General features: G+C 31.6%; 1 protein-coding gene across 1 annotated transcript in view; it reads right to left on the bottom strand.

The window, feature by feature from the left end:
• Nucleotides 1–24,904, bottom strand: part of LOC119668811 (high affinity cGMP-specific 3',5'-cyclic phosphodiesterase 9A-like) — a gene marked incomplete at its 5' end in the record, with an annotated part of 242,153 nt that overhangs the window by 31,088 nt on the left and 186,161 nt on the right. Inside the window, 1 exon segment of the mRNA XM_038078457.1 lies at nucleotides 307–632. Within this exon segment, the coding sequence (XP_037934385.1) occupies nucleotides 307–632 (326 nt within the window).

Genomic DNA, 24,904 nt, shown 5'->3' with positions numbered 1-24,904 from the left:
ACGCAAATCAATTAGAAATACTTATATAAAATATAAATAATATAATATATATTATAATATATAATTATTGATATAAATATATTTATATATATTTATAGATAAATTTATAATTTATATAATTTATAGATATTTGAGATAAATCAAAAAATATTGAGAACATTTAATTTTTCAAAAGAGCTTTAGTTACGATAAAAAAGGTGCACTAATTTATTATTAAAAAAAGTTTTATAAGCTACTTAAAGATATTGGTGGAGTTTTTTAAGTACATTTTGTCATCAAATCTGCATCTATTTTACATTTACTTACCATTTGAGCAACGCAGAAGCAATGCCGAAAATTGTGGAAAGGTACCTCATTATAATGTTTGTACACTTCATAAAGCCACTCTCGTAAAGTTTCTATAGGAATGTTGAACTTTTCCATAAATCCCAATTCAACGAACATTGTTTGCATCAAGCGTATAACATCTGCATCACTCCATTGGTATGAATCGAACGCAGGCAAACGAAGGGCTGCTTTAACTTCGTCGGAAAATGTGTTATCACATATTTCCAGAAAGCATTTCTTAACTTCCTGGTGCTTTGGTAAACTGCTTTTGCGGTGCGGTGGAGCCAATGGACGTTTGGAAAGACCTGCAATATCAAAGAACATAAATGATAATATAATATATTTTATTATATATTTGAAAAAATTTAATATGAAATCTAAATTAGTAAATGATATTAAATTATTGAAATCAACAGAAATTAATAGATGTAATTATTATTCTAATTCTAAGAAAACTTAGTCAATCAAACAGGTTTAAGGCACTTTCAGGAATTTGGGTTCCTGGAAAACCATCTTGCAAAAGATACATAAAGCTTTATGTGAGAAAAAATTAATGGGAATAGTAATAATTGTTTGAACCCAACGCCTTTCATAAAGTATGGCGTGACGGATTAAAAATTAAGTTTAAAAAATATGGGATCGCAAATTACCTAATCTATTCAATCTTATCAATAGTATCAAAATTACGCAGATTTAAAGATAAAACACAAAGCTACTGTTTCACACATAGAAAAATTAAAGCTGCAGTATTTCAAAGTTCCCCTATATCTAACTTAATCTACACCTATACCTAACTCATTTATCAGTTATGGCTTTCTTTATGCATGTATGGCTTTCATGAATGTACAATATTTGCTGTTTTAGAGTTTGAAGCAGTTTTCTGGTATGTAAAAAATTAATATATGCAACAGGACACAAAAATTGCACATTTTGAAGAACATGTTTCGCATCGAGTATCTTAAAAGATACTGTGAGTAGTTAATTACGTTTGTTATATCTATAAAAAATTCCAAGACAGCTGAATAAAATGAGATCGTTACATGTGACTACAATGGGGCGGAACTTTATGCATCTGCTTTAGTTCAAATAAGTTAATATTCGTAGCAGCTATTTATAATCACAATTGTGAAAGCTTAGCATAGGAAGAACCAAATAGATCAAGGAATTTCTCGATGTGTATTTAAAAAAACTTATACCTCTACATACACATTTACATATTTGTACATATATAAGTATAAATATATATATATAGATACATAGCAGAATTTGTACAAATATATATATATATATATTTACACTCATTCATTAATGTTGCTGAGGGATTCAGATAAAAGTAGCAGAAAGTAACTAATTATAAAACTTTGTATTCTCTTAGTTTTAGAATTATTAATCGCAATAACTATTTTCATTTAAAACAATATAAATGAGTTAAACTTTCAATATGTGTAAAGTTTTTATTTAATTTTTTCATAGTTCAAAGTAAAACAAAGAAGTGTACGCGAAACCGTATAAAAATCATAATAAAAACCAAAGTAAAAGTTTAACATTCAATTGTTGAACTTTTTGATTTAGAAGGATTTCTCATATAAAAAACTTGGCTAAGTACATGGCAGTTGGCAAAGTCTTATTATTATCATTTAATGTATTTTACTTAACAAAGCTCAATTGATGTCAACGAATGGAATTAAATATTATTGTAGTAAAACTTTGTGGTGTCAAAAACTTTCAACTCTCAACTTTCAACTTTATTATTGCAAATATTCTTCGTCTCAAAAGTATCTTACTTCTGCTTTGACTGATTTTCAAATAAAAATTTCCTTCTTTGCCATTAAAGTTTATTTCCTCGTTTACAGTTTTTAGAGTTTCGAGAATATATTGCAGTTTAAATTTTTAAATAAGATTTTTTCAGATTTTAAAAGCCATGTAAAATGGCTATATTGTCTTCCATTCCAAGTTCTTTATGCACCTAAAGATTCCTTGATTTCATTTTTATTGCAATTTTGAATATATTGTGCGTTTGGGTATCGTGATTTTTCTACATCATTTTAATAAACACTTCATCTTGTTTTTAATGGCATATTTCTATCTGGGGTTTTCATTTAACTGAGTTTAAACACATTCAGCCTTGTTTATTTGACAATATGTGATTTAGCACGAGTGAAAAATCTTAAAATTTCTTGTTACTTCTTCAAATAAGTTGGACTTTCGCATAAACAGAGAACTAATAGTATTGCACAGTGACGTTTCAAAAAAAGCTTAACGTAAGCTTAACGGTAAATATTGTTCTATTCTAGCGATAAAGATGGCAAATATGTTTCTCGTAGAATATTTCTTGTTATATTCTCGAACCGCAAATGTTGTTTTGCTCAGTGTCTTAACTTAAAGTCATAATCAGAGCAAGATTTTAGTGAATTTTTTTTGCAATTTTCGCATGCAAAAAAGGGGTGAAAAATTTGCAACAATAACTGATATTTTATACTAGTTTGTTTTTAATTTGTTAATGCATACATACATATGAGCAAAGTTGTGCCACATACATACATATATGGCAAACATATGTATATGTTGACATACAGACGCTGTACTAAATAAATGTTTACTAAAATTTTGAAACTCGTCCGTACGAACGTAAGAATATATAAACAACAGAGTGTAGAGAATAGTACAGCATAAAAACAAAAATAATACAAGTCCAATCCGATCACTAAATGCTTCGTACACAATTGCTATTGATAACTGTTTGCATCAGCTGATACAAGATTTCCTAAGTTACCACTTATTTTTTCGAATGAATGAATCGAACGAATAATCATATACATTGTTTTTTATGAGCTAGAATGGGTCAGCAGACTTCTTACAGCAGAGCAAAGGAAAATCACATTTTTCAAATAAGTTTTTATTCAATGCAAAATAAAGATCTGCTTTCAACTTTCGGGATAAGTGAGCATAAACGCTTTCACTATAAATTCCCGAGTTCATCTGTTGCAATAACAAGAAGATGCTATTTTAATTATTCCACAGTAGTAAAAGGTGAATGGGTTTATTTCCACTGTTTGCTTTAGTTGGTATGTATGTTATCAGCCAGAGAATTCTTATTTTTGAATTTGTTTCCATTGATTCAAATTTTTTAAAACTGTGTTACATTATACTAATGAAACTTGCAAAAAAAAAAAATAAAAAATAAAAAATTCACGTATGTAGTGTAATTGTCCATACCTATCTACACTAAATCACGTTTTTATAAATTGAAACAAGAGTCAATAGCTTGTTACAGTATAAAGTGGACCTGTTGTTTTATTAATTTATTTTGTAAAGTTATTATTTTTACACATGTTATAAAAACTATTTCACCGACTGATCATAGTCTCCAAGATTTGACTGACTTCCCATAGTCTACAATATTGGCTGCTCTTTGTCTCAAGATTGACTGATCTATAACTTATTCTATAGATTGACTGATCTATAACTGATCTATATTCTAGACCGAAGAAAGTTCGGTTTCCTTATTTACTAAGAACGCTTCGTACAATTATATGCGTTCTACTTGTATACTTATCTTCTACTGGTTATAAGTATTTACAAAATCTTATGTATTAGAATCATTGGTCAGTCTTACTCATGTTATATTTATGTCACAGTGGCACACATATGGTTGCCAGTTGTAACGCGGGCAAATCATATTCCATCCATATTTACTTGCGATATGGTTCCGGAAAACACTTAACATACTCTATAGAAGAACTTGACCCAAATTGTCAAGCGCATATTCGAATAATTAAATATGCAGCGAAACTGCTTGTCGTAAAGATATGAGAAATAGTCAAGTCAGATTTTCAGCTCATGAATAATTTTAAATTTGACATTTTGGGATATACGATAACAATTGTAACTTGTGTTTTGGGTTGGCGTGTCTTAATAATTACTTCACACAGCACCTTGTGTGTGGTTATGGTTCCAGTATAACCATATGACACTACAGTAGTACGCACATGGGGCGTTCAGTGATGATGTTTTCAATATCTGATTATGAGAATTTCTTATTCATTTTCACCAGATACCAAAAATACGATCTAAATTTATTCAATTTTCGTAATGTTCGAACAATTGTTACTGGTGTTTCACTACGAAACGAAATCTTTACACGACATCTGGCGATAAGTAGCAAATATAACATTTACGTTGATAATACAAACAACGTCAGATGGCGCTATAATATTGTCACCACAGACAAATAATACACAGATTGCGAAGAATCTAGAGTACAAAGAAGTGCCACGCTCATACAAACGAAATACCCACTTTATTTTGCTGGTGGATTTATAATAAATCCACCCAACCTCATGCAACGATGTTCGATCGAATCACAACTGGTATGATGTTCAGTTCAAACTCATTGCAACCCACAATTGTTTCTATACGCCTGTTTCTTTTGCCTTTCTTGTTTTTATTTTTCTATTTTATTAATATACACTGATTAGTAGTGAAGTGAATGGTAAAGAAATCCCTGAAACAATTTTTCCATTTACTTTGTTGCTTTATCTTCTTGTACTGGAATGGCCCATATCATAGGAGTGAAGAGTAATATAATATATTATTTTTTTATTGCAACAAATGATACAGTTTTTTGGTGTCCATATACATTTATATTAGACATTTAAAATTTATTCATACTTAGTTTGATTTGTTCAAAAAGATTAAAGTCTCTAAAATGAATCGTAAAACGATTGCGGGTAATAAGTATTGTTTACCTCATTGCAAGAGATCCAAAAAATCTTTTCCCGATTTAAAACTATTTAAATTTCGCATGGACAACATTAAAATATAAAACTTCATAGAATGGAAAAATCTGATTTGAGACAAATACACTACAATTCATAACAGTATCAAACAGGTAATTTTGTTTTTATTTTATACTATTAAATTCAAAACATTATCAAATGTTCACAATTTTGATTTCGTCACTGAAATGCTGTTTGATCGCTTGAACATTTTGCAGCGAACAAACTTACAAACATGCGTATAATGTAATACAGAGGATTGCATTGCATGTATGATTGAATACGTATACAGAAGGGATTTTCAGCCTTATTCGACTCACATATAGGTTTGAACTGAACATCATACCAGTTGTGACTCGATCGAACATTGTTGCATGAGGTTGGGTGGATTTATTATAAATCCACCAGCAAAAAAAGATGGTATTTCGTTTGTATGAGCGTGTCGCTTCTTTGTACTCTAGATTCTTTATTATGAGGTAAGTAAACACCGGCAGTAGCCCAACCGTAGTTGTTGTTAGTGCAAATGATATTAATATTTCGGTAGTAATGATAGTACTATGACCTGTAGTAGCCATGATATCATGAAGTATATTAATAAACGCTATGTTGTTAAATATCAAATTATGTTTTATATTTTAATACACAAATAATTAAATGCATGTTAAGTTCTTATTATTATTAATTAAATAAATTATATAAAATTAAATTGTTAACTAAATTTAATTTAATCATATAAAATAGACTGATCATATAAAATTTATGGAAAGTATTTAAAATTAGTAATAATAAATTTAAACACTCAATAATGAACTATTTTGTTTGCTCTTTAACTTTATACACTTTATCTAATTAGTATATCTAACTCAATTCATATTAGGTGTAATAATAATATCTATATGCATGTGGGCACTTCATACAATGTAAATATGTAATACATTCCTCATCTCGAACATTATTTATATACATATTTGCATGTATATATATATACTAAAGAAGGGAAAATATTTAATTTATAAGCACATACATATATATATACACATATATATACCTTGTGATCAAAAAAGAACTTATTCGTTTTTTTTTTGAATTCCCGCGCTTATCCAATCGGTAAATTTTTTTTTATTTTCACGCTGGCAACACTATTATGCACATTCTGTCAAACTTTTACGCATATCGTACGCTTAGTTTTTGTTTGGCGGCTATACAAAGAAGTCGATAATTTTCGTGTGGCGATTTTTAGCTGAATTTCAATAAAAATAAAAGCGTCGTTGTGATGTGGCCAAAGAGATGATTTCCAACGCACATAGTGGTGATGAGACATGGGTCTATGAATTTAATATGCCCACCAAACAACAATCGACCGAATGGTGCTTCGAAGGTGAGCCGAAACCGAAAAGAGAACCCCAAAGTCGGTCCAAAATCAAGGTTATGCTGACTGTTTTCTTCGATATTCGTGGTGTGGTGCACTATGAATTCCGTCCGGACGGTCAAATGGTCAAACGGTCAATAAGGAGTATTATTTGGCCGTTATGCGTCGTTTGCGTGAGGCCAAGGAGGTCAGATTTATGGAAGGAAAACTCATGGATTTTACACCACAATAACGCACCGGGAAAACTCCACCAATATCATCAACTTTACTTTTTCCTCTTCCTCCGACTTAAATTGCCATTGCGAGGAACTTTGAGACCATAGAGACCATAAAATAGAATTCGCTGCGTGAACTAAAAGCCATACCTTCGGCGGCCTATAAAACTTATATGGAAAATTGGATCAAGCGTTGGCATGCATGTATTGCCGCAGGAGGAGAGTAATTTGAAGGCGATAATAAAGAAAATGATTAAAAATTAAAATTTTGTGTGGTTTTTAACTTCTCGTTCTTTTTTGATCAAATGGTATACCTGCTCAAAAAGTATCCGGATTTTGTTGTTTGTTAACTACTCCTTAAGTAATAGACCTTTTTCAAAAATTTTTTTTTTGTTTTTTTACTATGGAAAATTCTTGTTGTACGCGATTTTTTGACCAAAAACGGCACCACTGTCATCACTCAGGCACAATATTCGCCAGATCTGGATCCGTGCGACTTTTTCCTGTTCCCGAAATTCAAATTGCCCCTTCGTGGTAAGCGTTTTGAGTCGATTGAATCGGTAAAAGAGAGTTCGCTGAAGGAACTAAAAGCCATACCTTCTCGGGCCTACGAAAAGTGCATGGAAGATTGGGTTAAGCGTTGGTATATGTGTATCGCTTCAGAAGAAGCATATTTTGAAGGAGATAAAATAAATTTGGAATAAAATTTAAATTTGTGTGTTTTATTTACAAAATCCGAGTAATTTTTGAGCAGAAGGTATATCGAATATAAACACTAAAGAAGGGAAAATATGTAATTTATAGCACACATATATACATTAGTGGGCCGTTAATTTTCGAAAGTCGGAAAATTTTCCACGGCATCCACCAGATCGGTTCATTTTACTAAAAAAATTATCTGTTTAAAATTTCAGTTCAATTGGGTAAGTGAAAATGGCCTCAAAGATGGAAAAATAACCAGTTTTCCATAAAATTCATATTTGATTGCTTATATCTCGTTTACTTGGTTTGCATATGCAAGTCTAACAAAATCTCCATTTTGTTCAGAGTTGCTTATTTTATTTGTTCTTTTGCTACATGCTTACAAAAGAAAAGGCCTAATATTAAAGATGTCTTGCAACATTAGAACACTGTTATTACTTATCTTTTCCATAAAACATTTTGCAATTTTTGAACAAGTTAATAAAATGCACAATATACAATACACAATATGCAATTCTGGTTCTAATCGAAGTAAAGCATTGTGTTACGTGTTGGTAACGATTCTAACTAATAGAAAATATTCTTCTAATGAAAGCCAAATTATCAATAGAGTCCTTAATAGATCCATATTGTCAAGATAATAAGGCAGGCCATGGCGACTAGATGTTTTAGTGAATAAGGACTCCTTATCATAGTTATAGCGATGAACCAGATTTTTAGCCTTACAGTTACCAGAATAGTTGTTTCATTAACAACTTCTTTCGGATACAAAGCAGTTTTCTATCAGATATTTCCTTTGTAGACCAACTCATTGCACCATAAGGCTCCAGTCAATAGAATTTAATGGGTGATGCACTCCTTGTGATATTGTAAACGAGCTCATTGCCATTAATTTCTATGTGATTAGGCCCTTATTAAGAAAAGTACCACCCCCATTTGGTACCGTTCACGTGGAATATAGTGAAACATTCCACAATCTCTCTGTTCTTTAGTTTTAGGATTGTACGTGTATCATAAAATTGCTTTTAGTTCCGAACCAAAGATGCTATTTCTCCAGTCAAGATTTAACAAGTAAATAAAAATAAAAATAAAAATAAAAATTGAAAACTAATAATAAGTAAAGAAATATTTAATTAGTTTTATAACTTGGATAAAGACCCAGCAGTTCTTTAGTAGACAATTGTCGCTAGGCACCAGTACACGAGCTAGTCCAAAGGAGCTAGTGAAATAGGTGGTTCGTGGGGATGAGTAAAATAGCTACTTAAAATATATAAATTTCTCAACGTTTTTTTTGTACAAAATTTAATAGCGCATTCTATTATTTTTGAACAAGAGAAAACCAAAAGTAATAAGAAACAAAGAAATTCAACCACATATTAGAGTTAATTATTTTGGAACTAGTTGATATTCTGACCCCTGATAATGCAACGATTCACCAGTTGAAACAAAAATCCACTGCTCATGCTTGTTGTGTATAAACAATATGCTTCGTTCTCTTGTTTTCAATATTATACCTCTTTCACGATAGAGCGTTGATTTGGCGAATATGTGAAAACATACAACAATATGCTTAGTGGATTGTAAACGCATGAATGAAGAAGAAGTACTGTTAACAGATATCGATTATAAATATGTTGGTCTACTTTCGTTAAACATCGCTTTTACTGCTAATTTATGGCAAAGGATTTAAAAATTTAATACAAAAATATGTAAAATAATATTATTTAATAATATCTAGAATTATAACAGAAGGGTATACATAATTCATTAAACACGCTAGTCGATCTGATTTAACTACAGCACAATCAGCTAGAAAGTAATTTATTAAAATAAAATAAAAATATTTAATATATATTAAATATTAAATTAAATATATATATATACATATATTAAAATAAATATATATAATAGTATACAAAATGCACGTTTTATTTATTATTTTCCAAATCAAGAACTAGTGAAAATACTAGTGCCGCGATACATAGTGTTGGGAGAATTTACTCCATTCTTCCCCTAGTAAAAACTAGGGGAACTAGTAAAAAGACTAGTGCCGCGGTATATGATACGGTGACAATTCCACTACTTATGAACTAGTAAAAATACTAGTTTCGAGGTGTATCGTACGGGCACAATTGACACCGGCAATGACAACTCAATGTAAAATACGCCAGTTGAGCCCACGTAAAGTGGATTATGAAGCGACTAGCAATATACAAATGAGGACTAGTGAATTCGCTAGTTCACAACTAGTGCACGCGCTGCTGAGTGGAAATACGTTATTATACTTCACATATGAAATATAGTAGTAGTATAGAATTTTTATTTTAGTTCAAAAACAGTATAATTCATTTTAGAATTAATCTTATACGTTAATTTATGCCATTAATAAATAATTTACAAAATATTTACATTTTAAAAAATTGTTAATTGTTGAACTAAAGGCATATTAAAATAATAAAAATATAAATATATAAAACTGTAAATATTAGGAGTATTAAAATTTACTCGGTAAATCGGCAAAGTGTTGGAATTTTGTGTATTTGTTTTTGTTAAATTTCATCGATACTCGTACCGTGTAAACGAATTATCGAAGCATCGCGGCTGATAATTTTTCCGGTGTTCAGTAATTTACCAAAATACCGAGTTACCGCGAAAAGTCTGAAAACCTCTATCAATTAATAAGTTAAAAACTATGGAAAATAAATTATTTTAAAAACTAAAACTCCATTTTAGCTTTATATGCCGCGAAATGTGAACACTTTTAACATTTTAATTACGTACACAAGTATAGCAGCTATTCGCATTGTTGTAGGAGGAAGCGAAATTTCGAAAATGCACACAGAGCAACATAACTAAAGCCTTTTGTTTTATGGTTCCGCAATTAATTACACACAAAAATAAAGCTTTGAGAATCATGTTCCCACACCCCACATCCCACATTAACGCTTTCAATGCACAGTAACGATTCTGTGCACGCTGAACATAAAATTCAACATTAATATTCGTTTAACGAAGTTCGTTGCAAATCCCGTGCAAAAACAATTTCATTTAATTAAATTCATTTCGCATGCAAATGAAGCAAAACCTCAAATTCACAATTAAAAGATAATTGGTGCAACTGTAGCTAAATAAGAAATACTTTGGGATATGAAGCTACACATCGATTTTCCCAAATACAGAATATTTTATTAATTATATAAACTGACCGTTTACACTGACTTATACAAATTTTTATTTTATTGATGCTTTACAAATACTCGTATTAATTACGCTCAGATAATCATAGCAATGCTGAATACTCCCAGGGAACAAGTCTCCCTATTCCCACGCTATTCCCGGAAACACAACTCCCTTATTCTGAGTTGCTTGGGAGACAGCAGTTTTGGGAAAAACAACAGTTTCAAATTTGTTTTGTTAAATTTTGGCAACCATTGCAATTGTTAATATAATAAAATTATTATAATACATTTAATATTTTCAAAGTTTTATTTATTTATTTTATGCACAAGGGTTGATTAGTTTTTCGAATATATTTTAATAAAATTGTTATAATAAATATAATATATCCAAAATTTTATTTAATATATTTTATTAATATTATTATTTTAATAAAAGTATTATAACAAATTTAATATATTTAAATTTTTATTTATTTGTTTTATCCACTAAGGTTTTTTTCGACAAATTAAAGCATTAACTATTGTTATTTAAAACAATAGATAATGAAAGAAACCCAAATTCTGAAATGAATGGGATTCCTAGAATTAAACTTTTGCAATTATGCGCAGGTAAAACACTCTACATTAGTTAAGGTTTTAGCTACCATATTAGAAAAAGACAGCTTTTACGTTGCCCCTTCAAGGAAAGGGAATATTCATGAAACTAAAATACAGGTGTCTACTGAAGATCAATACAGAAAACTAGTATCTGCCCTGGAAAAAGAAAATAAACAATTCATATCATCTAACTATTCATTCTAACTATTCAATAACTATTCATATCGTCTAAAAAGCAACAAAGGTCTGTCTGTCATCAAAGGAATTGAGCCAGGTCTAGATATAGGGGAAATACAATCAGCTTTAGAGGAAAAAACTTTCATGGTCAAAAGTATTTATAATATCATAAATAGAGAACGTATCCCACAATCACTATATAAAGTTGAGTTGAATTATGACGAAAGCCAGTTTAAAAAAGGTGAAATTCACCCGATATATTCTTTACAATATCTACTTCACAGAAAAATTATCGTTGAGCAGTCGCATAAGCGAAGAGAACCAGTACAATGCCTAAATTGTAACGAGTATGGTCACACTAAGACCTATTGCAAACTCAATAGTGTATGTGTTATTTGTTCAGGCTTGTACTCTACGGAAAGTTGTTCAAAAAGCAAACGAGATGTTGAAGCCAAGATTTACAAAGGCACACATCACACAGCCAACTATCGCGGCTGCACTGTCTTTCTTGCTCTAAAACAAAAAATGATCGTAGTCAAATATAAGCAAAATCCAATCCCTAATATTAACCTCTCACCTGAGCAATTCCCTCACTTAAATATAAATATCTATATGGGCACAAATGAGCATCCTCAAACATCATATGCTAATACTCTGAGGGAATTTCCAGATCAGATAAATAAAAACATTGACACACAATCAGCGCCAATGCAGCCTACGTTTACTTCTTTTATACAAAGGATGGATAAGTTTATGGAATGGATGCAAATTAGGATGTAGTCACTGAAACGCTAACGGCTTAAGTCACAATATTCTAGAAGTCAGTCATCATCTATATTTGAACAACATCTTTGTTATGCTAATTTCAGAGACACACTTAACGCGTAAAAACTGCATACGTATACAAGGCTATTCTTTTTATGACACCAAACATCCCGATGGTAAGGCTCACGGTGGTACTGGTATATTTAACAGAAGTACTATGAGACATTACGAACGTTCCGAAAAACATCTTCAAGCCACTACAATTTGCATACTTATCGCCCAAATGAAGCTAGTGTTATCTACCGTATATAGCCCTACTAGATTTTCGTTAACAACTGACCATTTTACAAAATACTTTGATTCCTTAGGATCGAAACTCCTAGCAGTTGGAGATTTAAATGCTAAGTACACTTTCTGGGGCTCCAGATTAATATCGCCACGAGAAAGACAACTCTATGCAGCTCTAAATAAGGGACTCGAAGTCATATCATCTGGAAAGCCCACTTATTGACCGACCGATACCAGTAAAACTCCTGATTTGATCGATTTTGGTGTCCATAAGGGTTTGAATAAGGATTATATCTCTGCTGACCCGTCGTATGATTTGACTTCAGACCATTCTTCGGTGATCTTAACACTGACAAATATTTCTGAAGGTCAAAACTAAAATATTATATTATTTGTCAACTGGCGTAACTTTGGTAGATAAGTTGAAAGAAGTCTTCCAGAAATTTCTGCACTCCGATACACCGATGAAATTGAGCACGCTGTTGATGTATTTAACAAAACTCTAATTGACGCGGCTGCTGAGTCTACTATTGTCTACTGAATAATACGAAAAACATAATTTTTCCATCGACCTTGAATGGACTTATTTCTGCTAAACGTAATGCGAGACGAGATTAGAAAAGATACCGTTCTCCCAGATCTAAACTCAGCCTCTATATAGCGACTAAAGCCCTGAAAAAAGCCCTTGATGAGGAAAGAAACAAAACATTTCAATACAAAAATATCTAGAAAGCCTTGGCTCACAAAAAGAGCATAATTATTCCTTATGGAAAGCTGGAAAGAAATGTAAAGCCCCATTCAAAGAGAACCTCCTATACGCAAATAAGATGGCTCCTGAACTCGTAGCAATGAAGAAAAAAGAACTACTTTGGTACTACACCTGCAGAATATTTTTCAGCCAAATCCCCAAATGAATGACTTCCAGCCTAACATATCTATCCTAGCTGACGTACAAAACCCTCCAATTATAGAGCTTTCGGAATTGAAACAAGTTATAACTAACATTAATCCAAAAAAAGCACCTAAGCAAGACCAAATAAATGGGAAATATTGACCAATAAGTCTATTGCCACAAATCTCAAAAATTTCCGAAATCTACTAATTAAGAAAATACTAATTTTCTCACTGATAGAGAACTTAATTCCGGACCATAAATTTGGTTTTCGCTAAGAGCATGGAACAGTTGAACAAGTCCTTAGAATAGCGAACGAAATACACTTAGCTTTACATTCAAAACAATATTGTACGGAAGTTTTTCTTGATGCAGCGCAGGCATTTGATAAAGTGTGGCCTGAAGGATTTTTATTTAAAATAACGCACTCGTTTCCAAAAAATGTTCATAAACTTCTAAAATCCTACGTGACTCAACGAAAATATAGGGTTAGACAGAAATCTTTTACTTCACAAGAGTACGATATCAACGCTGGAGTTCCTCAGGGTAGCGTTCTACACTTCATTTATACAGCTTAACTTATACCTATAATACTCAAACAATTTGCTGACAACGTTCGCTGATGACACTGCTATAGGCAGTACCGACCGTGACCGCACTATAGCATCACAAAATTTATCCAGGCGTCTTGGTTTGATATAAGAGTCGCTTGCAAAATGAAGAATCAAGGTGAATGAAACTAAATGCGTTCAAGTAAGTTTTACTCTAAGAATAGAAACATGCCATGCAGTTAAAATTAATAATGTGGATATCGCTCAATCACATTCTGGGAATTCATCTAGATGTCAATTGAAAAGATGTCAATTGAATCTTAAATATAAGGAATTGTACTGGCTTCTAAATCGCAACTCTTAACTCAGTCTCGATAACAAATTGTTAATTTACAAATCAATATTAAAGCCAATCTGGCATTATGGTATAGAACTTTGGAGTTCAGAGTGTAACACAAATATAGAAAAAATCCAGAGAGTACAAAATAAAATTCTCCACCAAGCTACGTCAGCCCCGTGGTATTTCAAAAATAAAAATCTACACAAACATCTAAATTTACTAACTGTTACAGAAGTTATTCGCCAATATACACCTAAATTTCGAGAGAATCGCATCCAAATCCTCATGTTCGACTGTTAACTTCTGCAACTGCACCAAATTGTCTTGAAAGAAAATTCTTGATAAATATGAATACCTAGCTCAATAGCATACATGATAGTTTTTAAGATATGCAAAATTATTGTCAATTTCTACTTAGAAAGTTTCAATAAATAAATCGATGAAAGAATATATATAGATATACATATATAGATATACAAACATTCACAGCAAATAAAAGGCAAACAAATTCATTGCTATTAAGTGAAAGTCCCCAAAAAGATGTGATTGGAAACCGATTTTACTGTGTAAACCAAAATTTTTCTTTTACCTAATCATTTTCAATAGCATTTTTGTGAAGGGAATATGATATTTCAAGATTTCTGTTCATTCGTTAAGAAATTGTTGTCTCGCCTCCCTGAATTGAAATTATTCTTAACGGGTTAAGTATGACGAAAATTAACTAGTTACCTCAAGTTTTCTTAAATTTTATTCTCAAAAACTTTTTCACAAAATTGTTTTCAGTAATGAATCTTTCAAAATTAAAAATATATAAACAAAAAACATTTCCTTAAATTAAAATACCTTGAAAATATCTTATTGTCATAAACATTCATTTACAGCCCTGATTTTACGCTGTTTTTAGTCATGACTAAAAAGCATGATATATAGAGGGTTATACCACCATTGTCAATTTCCTTTACTACTATTACCTTTACTACTATTTAGTACACTTTTTTGTGTCTAAATTTAAGTGGTATTTATTTGAGAAGGAATAATTTTATTTATTTTATTAGAAGTTTTATTTTTTGTTTCTTTTTTTTTGAGCCTTTTTTTTTAGAAGGTTATCACCAGCAATGGAATTAGATGTTTCATCACCTCCAATAAGTATTATTCTTCTTAAGTCTTTTCATTATTAAGTACTGGTATTTTTTAGATTTAGGAATTACAGTTATATGACCTCATCATAGATTCATAGAAAATAATCATTAGCGAACGGTATTTATGATTGAACAACACTGTTTTGGCCAACATGACGAGGCACAGAAATCCTCGCCATTGTGATTAAACTTTTATCAGAATTTCTCCCTAAATTTCTCAATGAAAATAACAACAGTTTTATATTACGATGACCCTTATGAGTAACTCTAATCACTAAATTTTAATGTAAGTACTGATGATATAAATTTTTGATTAGTTTTGTTCTCATAGATACAGAAGCTTTTAGGAAGAAATATTAAATCAAATTAAATTAAACAACCTAAATGGGATATGTAAAGTACATAATAGAATATTTCCCAATCTAACGAAAATACTTTACCACAGTTTGTTTACAGAAATCTTTTTAACTGGAAACAGCGAATCCTTTTCTTTTATCTTCACAAGCGGACGCAATCAGTGCTTTATCATATCATCATAAAGAAGTATACACTTTTTTCTGTAATCAAACCTATTGCTCAGATTATATTAAATATGATAAATATGTATTAAGGTTCTAAAATATGCATGTATGCCGAAGAATTCATTTTAATGTGATTGTGTTACACTTCCTTATTATCCTGTTCATGTTTGTGTGAGTCATGAGAATTTCCAGTATGACAACAGAACACTTTTTTACTTCCTGTTATTTTATTACGGCTATTGTGCCGTCTCAGAATATGCATACACAAAAACATTTCAATTGTTAGCAAGAATAATAACGAATATGAACGCGTTATTTTCCTGCTTAGATTCTTATTGTTAAAGTGTTCTTTTATCCATTTATCAAGCTGTTTGCTGTTTGCTGTTTGGTATCATTATTGTTTGCTATCAATGGCACATTGTAGTAAGGCTGCTACATACATTTGGGTACATACATGTATAACATATATATACTTATATGAAAATTGCGCTTTCACAATGGAGTTAGAAATTATGGAGACTTTTAGGCTTTCGTTATATGACATGGAAAGTAAACTAAACATAATTTCTTTTCATTGTCAACTTGTATGACATGTCTTAGTGATAATTTCACACAAGATTTGCTTATAAAATAAAACATTTCAAGTTTAACATACACCTGATGAGTTCAGCATGCGAACCGATACCAAATTATAAGCAATTTTTTTCTGCTACATATTTCGTCACTTGATAACAATTTAAGTAATTTGTCACTCGACGAGGCAGAAATAATTTTAATTTGTGACTTATGTGAAGGAATAAACGAATTTGTATAAATTGTTACTTGTAATCACTCATTAGATATACAAAATTTTTATTATGCTAACCAGTAATATGTTTATCAATGACCTCATAGATCTCAACTGCACAAAGAAAAGCGAGCGAAGAACAAATATTTTCTAAGCCATATACTTCTATATAAGCAACCGACATATGCTGTGCTTTGCTAAAGAAAAACAACAAAATAAATAAAACAGAACGTAAAGAAATAAAAAAAACTGATTTTATTTACCTTATTGTTATTTTTTTTATAATGAATTCTCATTAATTTATTTACATATTTAAACAATTACCGTCAACATTCCTGGATTGTGTACTTAAAACTAACTTTGCATACTTAATAATAAATATTCTTAACTCACTAATACATAGAATGTTACGTATTAACACCGGATATGGTTTTCTCTCTTCAGACAGTATTACTAGAGAAGACAAAGAAAAGAAACTGAGAGGAAATTTTGCATAATTGTGTCTCTTTGTGTAATATTGCAAAAAATCTCTCTTACTTATTCACCATACTAGAATTGTAAAATATTAAAATCGGCTTGGCTTATAACTTTAATGTTGACTACATTTGTGGTTGCATATTATCATATGATCATTAGAAGAAATAGTATACACCATTGTTAACAAACTTTATATTAATAAAAATATGTGAAGAGCACTGCACCTATTGACCAAAAAACAACACTGGCAGCACTTTGCATTTAAATAAACCATACTCTTAACTTCGATTTTGTAACAATTTTTCACCGATAGAAAAACTACAAACGTAGAATGTTGCTAGAAATGCTACATATAATTGATGTATCAGATGGTCAACAATTTAACCATAAGAGGGATATTGAAGAGTTAGCATAAATTTATAGATCATTAATTAAAAATTAATTGCTAAAATTTTTTTTTATATAATTGTATTTGTATAATTTGTAATAACACTGAAGATGGACCGAAATATTTGTTAATAAAATATATTACATAAATTAATCACTGTGATATATTTTTTAATTTAAAACCACGACCAAAAGCCCTGTCAAATTTAAAACATAAATATTGAGGTCGACACTAATACAAACATTCTAAAATCCATTATATATATTAGTTTCATTTTAGTGAGTAAATATAGGCATGATTTTTTTATATCAGTTTTATTTCAATTTATATATAAATTTTATATATGCTATATAAATCATATATAAAAGAAGAATAGGTAAACTGAACTCAGTAGTTATCTAATTATTATTGATACATGTAAATATGTGTATATAATTAGTCATGAAAGTTAAAATAAAAGTTCTTTTTCATCATGTTGCACACATAGTACATAGGTACTATATTTATATATATGCTGTTAAATAAAATACATTTATTGGAAAAGTTAGAAAAGTTAAATTTAATTAATTTTTATAAACTGGAATGCACCTGGATATCTAATGTCTTTTACCTGTGCGATTTGAAGAAAAAAACAAAGTAAAAACAGATCTATAATTTTTTACAGATCTGTTATTTGTTAAAATGTAATTAACATGATTACAAATATCTATATATAATAACAATATTCAACCGAAGTATAATTAAAATTTTTGATTTTGCTTCAGGATTTCTCAATTTTCATAATTATTATTATATTATGGAAAAAATAATATTCTAATCACTTTATTATACTACTTTCAAAGCACTAAATTAAAACTAACGTGCACAAATTAATTGGTAATTAATTATATATACTACTTTAGCACAAATCTTACTTTCTAATATGCTAATATATTTATATAATATATAAATTGCATATATATATATATATATAAATTGTATTATTTTTAATTAATAAATTATCTTCGATAATTTTTTGGAAAAATATAGATATGTTTGAAATTTAAACATCTAAATACGCACATCCGTTTCATCTCCAAAAAAAAAATTAATTAAATAATAGTTCTTATATTTTTGTAAAATAATTACCTATTTTAATGATTTTGTAATTAAAATTTAGTTCTACCTTTTGCACCTAATTGCAACTTTGGCGCATTTTCTGGAAACGAATTTTTAATGTCAAAAAACCAAAACGACAACGAAACTTCTCACAAAGTACTCTTATTTCAGCACATGCTGTGGTGAGTAGGAACCGGGTGGGCAAAATAGCAAGACCGGGTGGAGAAAATGATCATACGGCCTTGTGTAGCATTAGGCTTTTTGTTTTGTACTGCTTAATATTTTCACCTCATTACATAAAATTTTGAATATTATTTGAAGAATTCAGAGAATTGTATACACAATTTTTTGAATAACTTTTAGTTTCTTTTCTTTATCTTCTTTGGTATAACCAACCATGACAGAGAATACAATATAACGCCAACCGTGGTAAGGCCCTTAGATATCGTCCCTATAAATAAAGTGATTGACAATTTTCTAAAATAGTTTAGTTAAAATTTATTCTCTGTTTTTACACAATTTCATAGAAAAAAGTCGCTAGTTTTTTATTTTTATAAGTAAACACATTTTTTAATAAAAAATTAAGAAAATTTTTTTTAGATTTTTATCTCAATTAAAAAAATCGTTCTTGTGCATATAATAATTTCTGGAGGTTTCTATGAGTTCTAATTCCTATTTGAATTTAGGTGATCTGCATTGAGAAATTGTTATGAACTTATTATAATTCGTATAATTATGGAGAACTTTCCTTCTTCAATGATGTGAAATAAGCACTATTAAATAACCCCATTTAAAACCAATACACGTGTTGGAACAATATCATTTTTTTTGGCTTATGTGCAAGAATACACATTTTGAAACCCAAATACATAAATGAAACTAGAAAAAACACATAGTAAGCAATTCATCATATTCTATATAAGGTTCAAGTTATTACACGTATTTGAATAAAACAATACACGAATATGATATGAAACTAAAGCCTGATTCAAATATTCTAATTTGACTATAATCAAATAGCTTAAATAATTTTGCAGATTTAATTAAATGGTTTAAGAAAATGTTTAACAAGAATAAGTAAACGAAATTTGTTTAATTATTCTTTCAAAGTTGACATTTATTATTCACAATCTGGCAAAACACTTGAACTTTCGATGCAAACTTATTCTTTACCTTTACAATCTTTTAAAATGGTATTTCAAATTAATAACTCGAAGTGCAATGATTTAATGATGTAATGATTACTATACTTGTACGTCAAGTGCCGCAATCTTTAACTGCGTCCCAAGTAGCTCAAGACTGCATGGAGGACGTCAATAACATGAAGTGAAATATTTAATTGAATTTGTTTTATTAATTGGTCTTCGCAGTGGGTACTTATTGTTAATAACAAGAGGAAAAGACAAAATATCACGTTTTGGGATGATAACTTCTAAACGTAAACAATGTTATTATCATTAATCAAATCGTATAATAAATTTATGTATTTTTTGGGAAAAGTTAAAACTTTTCTTATTTATGAGGTTTGCATATAACTATGGCCATATGTACCTAGAAAACTGTGTTTTAGATGCTTTTGTTCTAAAATACCTGTACCACCATGTGCTTTCCCATCAGGGTGATCGGATTTGTAGAATAAATAACCACGAATAGAAAACAAAATTTTTGTTTGTTAGATGTGTTTCTGAGTAAAGCATTACATCCGCACTTTCTTGGGACATAAAGGTTGTGAACTTTAGTTTATGTCAGCTTAAGCCGTTTGTATTCCATGTACAAATTTTTAAACCACTCATTTATTAGACAAACACATTTGCATTATTTGACTTTGCATTTTAACTATCTCGTTAAGAGTAGTTAAGCAACTGAAACAAACTAAATTAAGCTCTTGGTGAGAGTGGAGATCATCATTTCCAAACTATTGTTTTGGACTGAAGGGAATTGTTGCTTGTTAGATTTATCGGCATTAGCATATAAAACACCTGGTGTAACAGGTTTAGAAGATCATGGTTGGGGTACTGCAACTAGTTTGATAGGGGTATTTCTTGTAGGATTACGTAAGGCTTCTTTTTGCAGAGCTAACCTGTACTTCGTTCTTTATAAATAGGACAGCCTCTGTAGTTTGCGGTGTGATTTCCACTGTAACATAGTTGCTGCACTTTTTAGAGTTGTTATTCTTTAATGCTTTTTTATCGCATTCGGAATTACTAAGAGTGCAAAATGACTTAGTATGGCCATACTCTTGACAGTTTGTGCATTGTATTTGACTATTTTGCTTGCGGGGCTCCTCAACGCTAATTTTGCGGTGAAGTAAATATTGCAGGTTTTCGATGGGATAGCTCTAATTTTTTTAAGCTAGAACCTTCCGGGTGAAGTTTAACTTTAAACATGGGGTGGGGACTTTATCTTTATTAACAATATTAATAACTGCTCTAGCGTTAAAGTCTTTTTCGACTAGAGCATTTGTGTTCTCGATCGGTTCCACATCTGACTCAATACCTTTAACGATGACAACAAGGCCTTCGCTACTCTTTAATTGGTATGTGTAGTAATTTTCATTCTGTCTTCGAAATGTATGAAAAATGATGAGGATATGGAGTTGGGGACCGCCGCTGAGGAGCCCATTGCCTCAGACTGTGGGTCCTCTAGTTCTTACAATAAAGATTTCCCAACTTACGATATGAAAATCAAATCGTCTAAGAAACTTAATGAAAAAGTCTCCAAACCCACACCGAGTGCAGTGGGGTCAGAACTGATTAAGGTTCCTTCCACCCATGGTGAGAAAACCTTAATAAATCACGTAAACCTTCCGGAATCCCCTAAGGAAGTAGTGGTTCAAGAAGGCGAGGTCATTAAAGGCAAGCTTTCAAAACCAAACTCCCCAAGCGCAAACGTCACAGGTAATTCGAGTAATCGCAGCGAAGGGCAACCAGTTTTTGATAGCGCGATTTCTGACAAGAAACAAAGAAAAGTTATCCCCATTGTGTCTCTTTGGTTAACAATTCCATGCAAGAAACTTAAAGTTTAGTGAGGCTAAAAACGTGCGTCTTGAAATCCAAATAATGCCATTGACAATCGGCGACCACCGGAAAATGAAGAAATTCCTGACCGAGATTAAAGAGCCCTATCATACAAATATGTTAAGTGTGAGGGCGCACATCATCACTCTCTATGTATAAAACCTCGTGAAGATTCCCCGAAATGTTTAAAAAGCGGCAGTGATCATCCGGCAAATTATAGAGGATGCCCGTGTGCTCCGAAAAACATTTCAAAAAGGAAAGATAACACTGTGATACCACCTAACCCCTCAATAAAGCCATCAATAACTTATGCGGATGTTGCAGAATCAAAAAGCTCCTTCTAACAACTCCCCACCATGCCACATCCACCGGTTGCCCAATTAGAAAAGTTAATGGACAACTTCCAGGCACAGCTGAACTCGATTATAAAGAATATGATGCAGGCCATGCTGCAAAGTCTACTGCCAACTTTAACTTCACGATGAACACAATATTACAAAATTGTGACCTGGAACGCAAATTCCATAACAAACAAGAAACACGAGGTTACACAATTTCTTCATGATTTCGAAATAGACATTATGGTTCTGCAAGAGGCTTTCCTTAAACCCTCAATGCAGCTAAAAATCTCTAACTACATCATTCACAGATCAGACAGGGCTATCCTTATAAGGAAAAACATCAAACACCATCTCAGAATTAATAATCTACAAGCGCTCGAAGCTACTTCAGTGGAGGTAGAATGTCCAAGGGGTAATATCACCTTTACTTCAGTTTATAGGCCGCCAAACGTGAAAATCTATCTAGAGGACCTAGCAACACTGATGCGTTCAAGAACTCGGTAGATGTTAGCTGCATCAATAACCATCCAAAAACCTCAGAAGAATTGGATAACTGTATACAGAACCTGACTCATCTATTAAAGCAGGCCTTAGATAGCTGCTCCACCCTAAAAGATAGAAAACCCTGCAGTTATTTTAACTTACCGCAGCATATTAAAAACATGGTTAGAAATCGAAATAAGCCAACCGTCTTTCAAATGAAATCAGGGAAAAGATGGGTCTTGATAAAACTTTCTGGGCCATGAATAAGTATTTTAGCCTGAAGCGTGAACCAGTAATACCACCCATTCATGGAGTAACAGGCTTGGTATATACAGATCTAGAAAAAGCCGAGGCCTTCGCGGACACCCTTGAACTTCAATTTCAGCCTTATGAAGACCTAGAATATGACTCAGAGGAAGGATAACGCATCTCCGAGGAGGAAAATAATATTCTGAATCAAGAACCAAATGACAGTATTGCACCATGCACTGACGAAGAAATCTCCCGAACAGCGAGATTAAAGATAAGATTGGCACCTGGCCATGATATAATTAACAACAGATGCCTTCGTAACCTGCCGGAGAGTGCAATCCAGCTTATCACTAACATAATTAATTGCATGCTAAAGCTAGGTAAATTTCCTAAGATATGGAAGCTGGTCACACTCATTGTCTTCCCCAAACACAATTCTCGCAGAACTGACACCCCATAAGCCTGCTATCAACTATAGGAAAGCTAGCCAAAAGGGTAATTCTTGACAGAATAAATACTGTAGTGGTTTTACGCAATATACTCCCTGACGAACAATTTGGCTTTAGGAATGACCTGAACTGGCTAGAACGACCCAAATGATCCAAACAGCCCCTAGTAGAAGAGAGTCAACTGGAATGATCATTTTTGATATTTCTAAAGCAGGGGTTCTTCAGGGATCGCCACTTTCCCCCACTCTCTACAACATTTACACATTTGATATTCCAATGTTAGGTCCCTCGACTCTGGCGTTATATGCTCACGTTACGTGTATGCTATACTAGGGTGGCTCACGTTATAAGGGGGAAAATTAAAAATGATGTTTTGAATGAGCGCACCCCCTAGGAATATGCCATTGACCAAAAAAATGATATTCCCAAAGTTTTGGATCAATAGGATTAAAAATGACGTTGCGCCACTCGAGCAAAGTTGGGTTTTCAGTACAAAAAACAGAAATTTTTCAATTCAAGGTCATTTTTTATCTTTGTTACTTGTTTCAACAGTTATTAATATATACTCATTTGATAGATAATTGAAATATCTTTTTAATAAGATACTGATGAGCAAAATCGGTTAAAAATTATGCGCAAAACACAATAAATAGTTGAGCGACTGCGCTCTGTTTTCTATTTCATACCTTTTAGCTGGCATGCACAAGTACGTAATAGGTATATGCTACGATTTAGTTAATTATTTATAAAAAATTATAATATCAAGAAAACCCTTTTTTTCAGTAATTAATATATTGTGTTTATTATGTTTTATAACATAAATCTGACAACGTGAAGGATAATTTTTATGATAATGCTCGACTACTTGCAGAACATATGTTATTGTTTTTCCTCTTCATATTTTGTCAAAATCGAATTATAATCCATCATAAGTCTAATTCCTCTTTCTATACAATCATTTATCATATGAAGTCTGGCACAGAATCCAAGTGCATCTCTATAATCTTGCGTCTCCATCCATGGCGAAGGATCGAAACTGATAAAACTATTAGATAGGCAAAAACGATAAAAAAATTTTTTATCTTTTCGGTCACGAAATCAATAAGGTTCTTTGAGGAAAATAACTTCATTAGTGGGTTCCCACTCTTTATCTAACCAGAGATAGCTAGGAGCTTGGATCTGTGACCGGTAACTCTACAGTTACTATCTACGCAGATGGCTCAAAGATGGAAGGCGGTAAGGGAGCAGATATCTTCTCGAAATATATGCAGATAAAACAGTACTACCGAATCCCTGCTACTTACAGCGTGTTTCACGGCGAGATATATGCTATTGAAAAAGAGGTCAACATTAGACAACAAAGTATAATTCGTCCTTCGAATATCATTATTTTTGTAGATAGGCCGCACTGAAAGCAATTGAATCTAAATCATCAAATATCATAAGGTCTCTCTTTGCTGGACATAGTACATTTCGACATAGCAATATTGAAGGGAATGAATTAGCAGATGAGATGGCCGGAAGAGGTGCTGAACTGCATACAGGAGAGGCCGACCTCTAAATACGGTGACTATCAATTTATAAACTAACCGCGAAGACTGTAAGGTCGCTAGAATCTTATGACCTAAGTTGCTCCAACAAGTGGATTATGCAGAAGTTGCTAAGATGAAGAGGAGATAAAATCTATCAACCACTTCCTATGTCTCTGTCCAGGACTTCAAACAAGGCTACTTTAATGTCTTGGGATCCTTATTTTACTGGCTTGCAAGAGA

Source organism: Teleopsis dalmanni, chromosome 1, assembly GCF_002237135.1.
Source record: "Teleopsis dalmanni isolate 2A chromosome 1, ASM223713v2, whole genome shotgun sequence".
Classification (NCBI taxonomy): Eukaryota; Metazoa; Arthropoda; class Insecta; order Diptera; family Diopsidae; genus Teleopsis; species Teleopsis dalmanni.
This window is presented reverse-complemented; position numbering and strand designations above follow the sequence as displayed.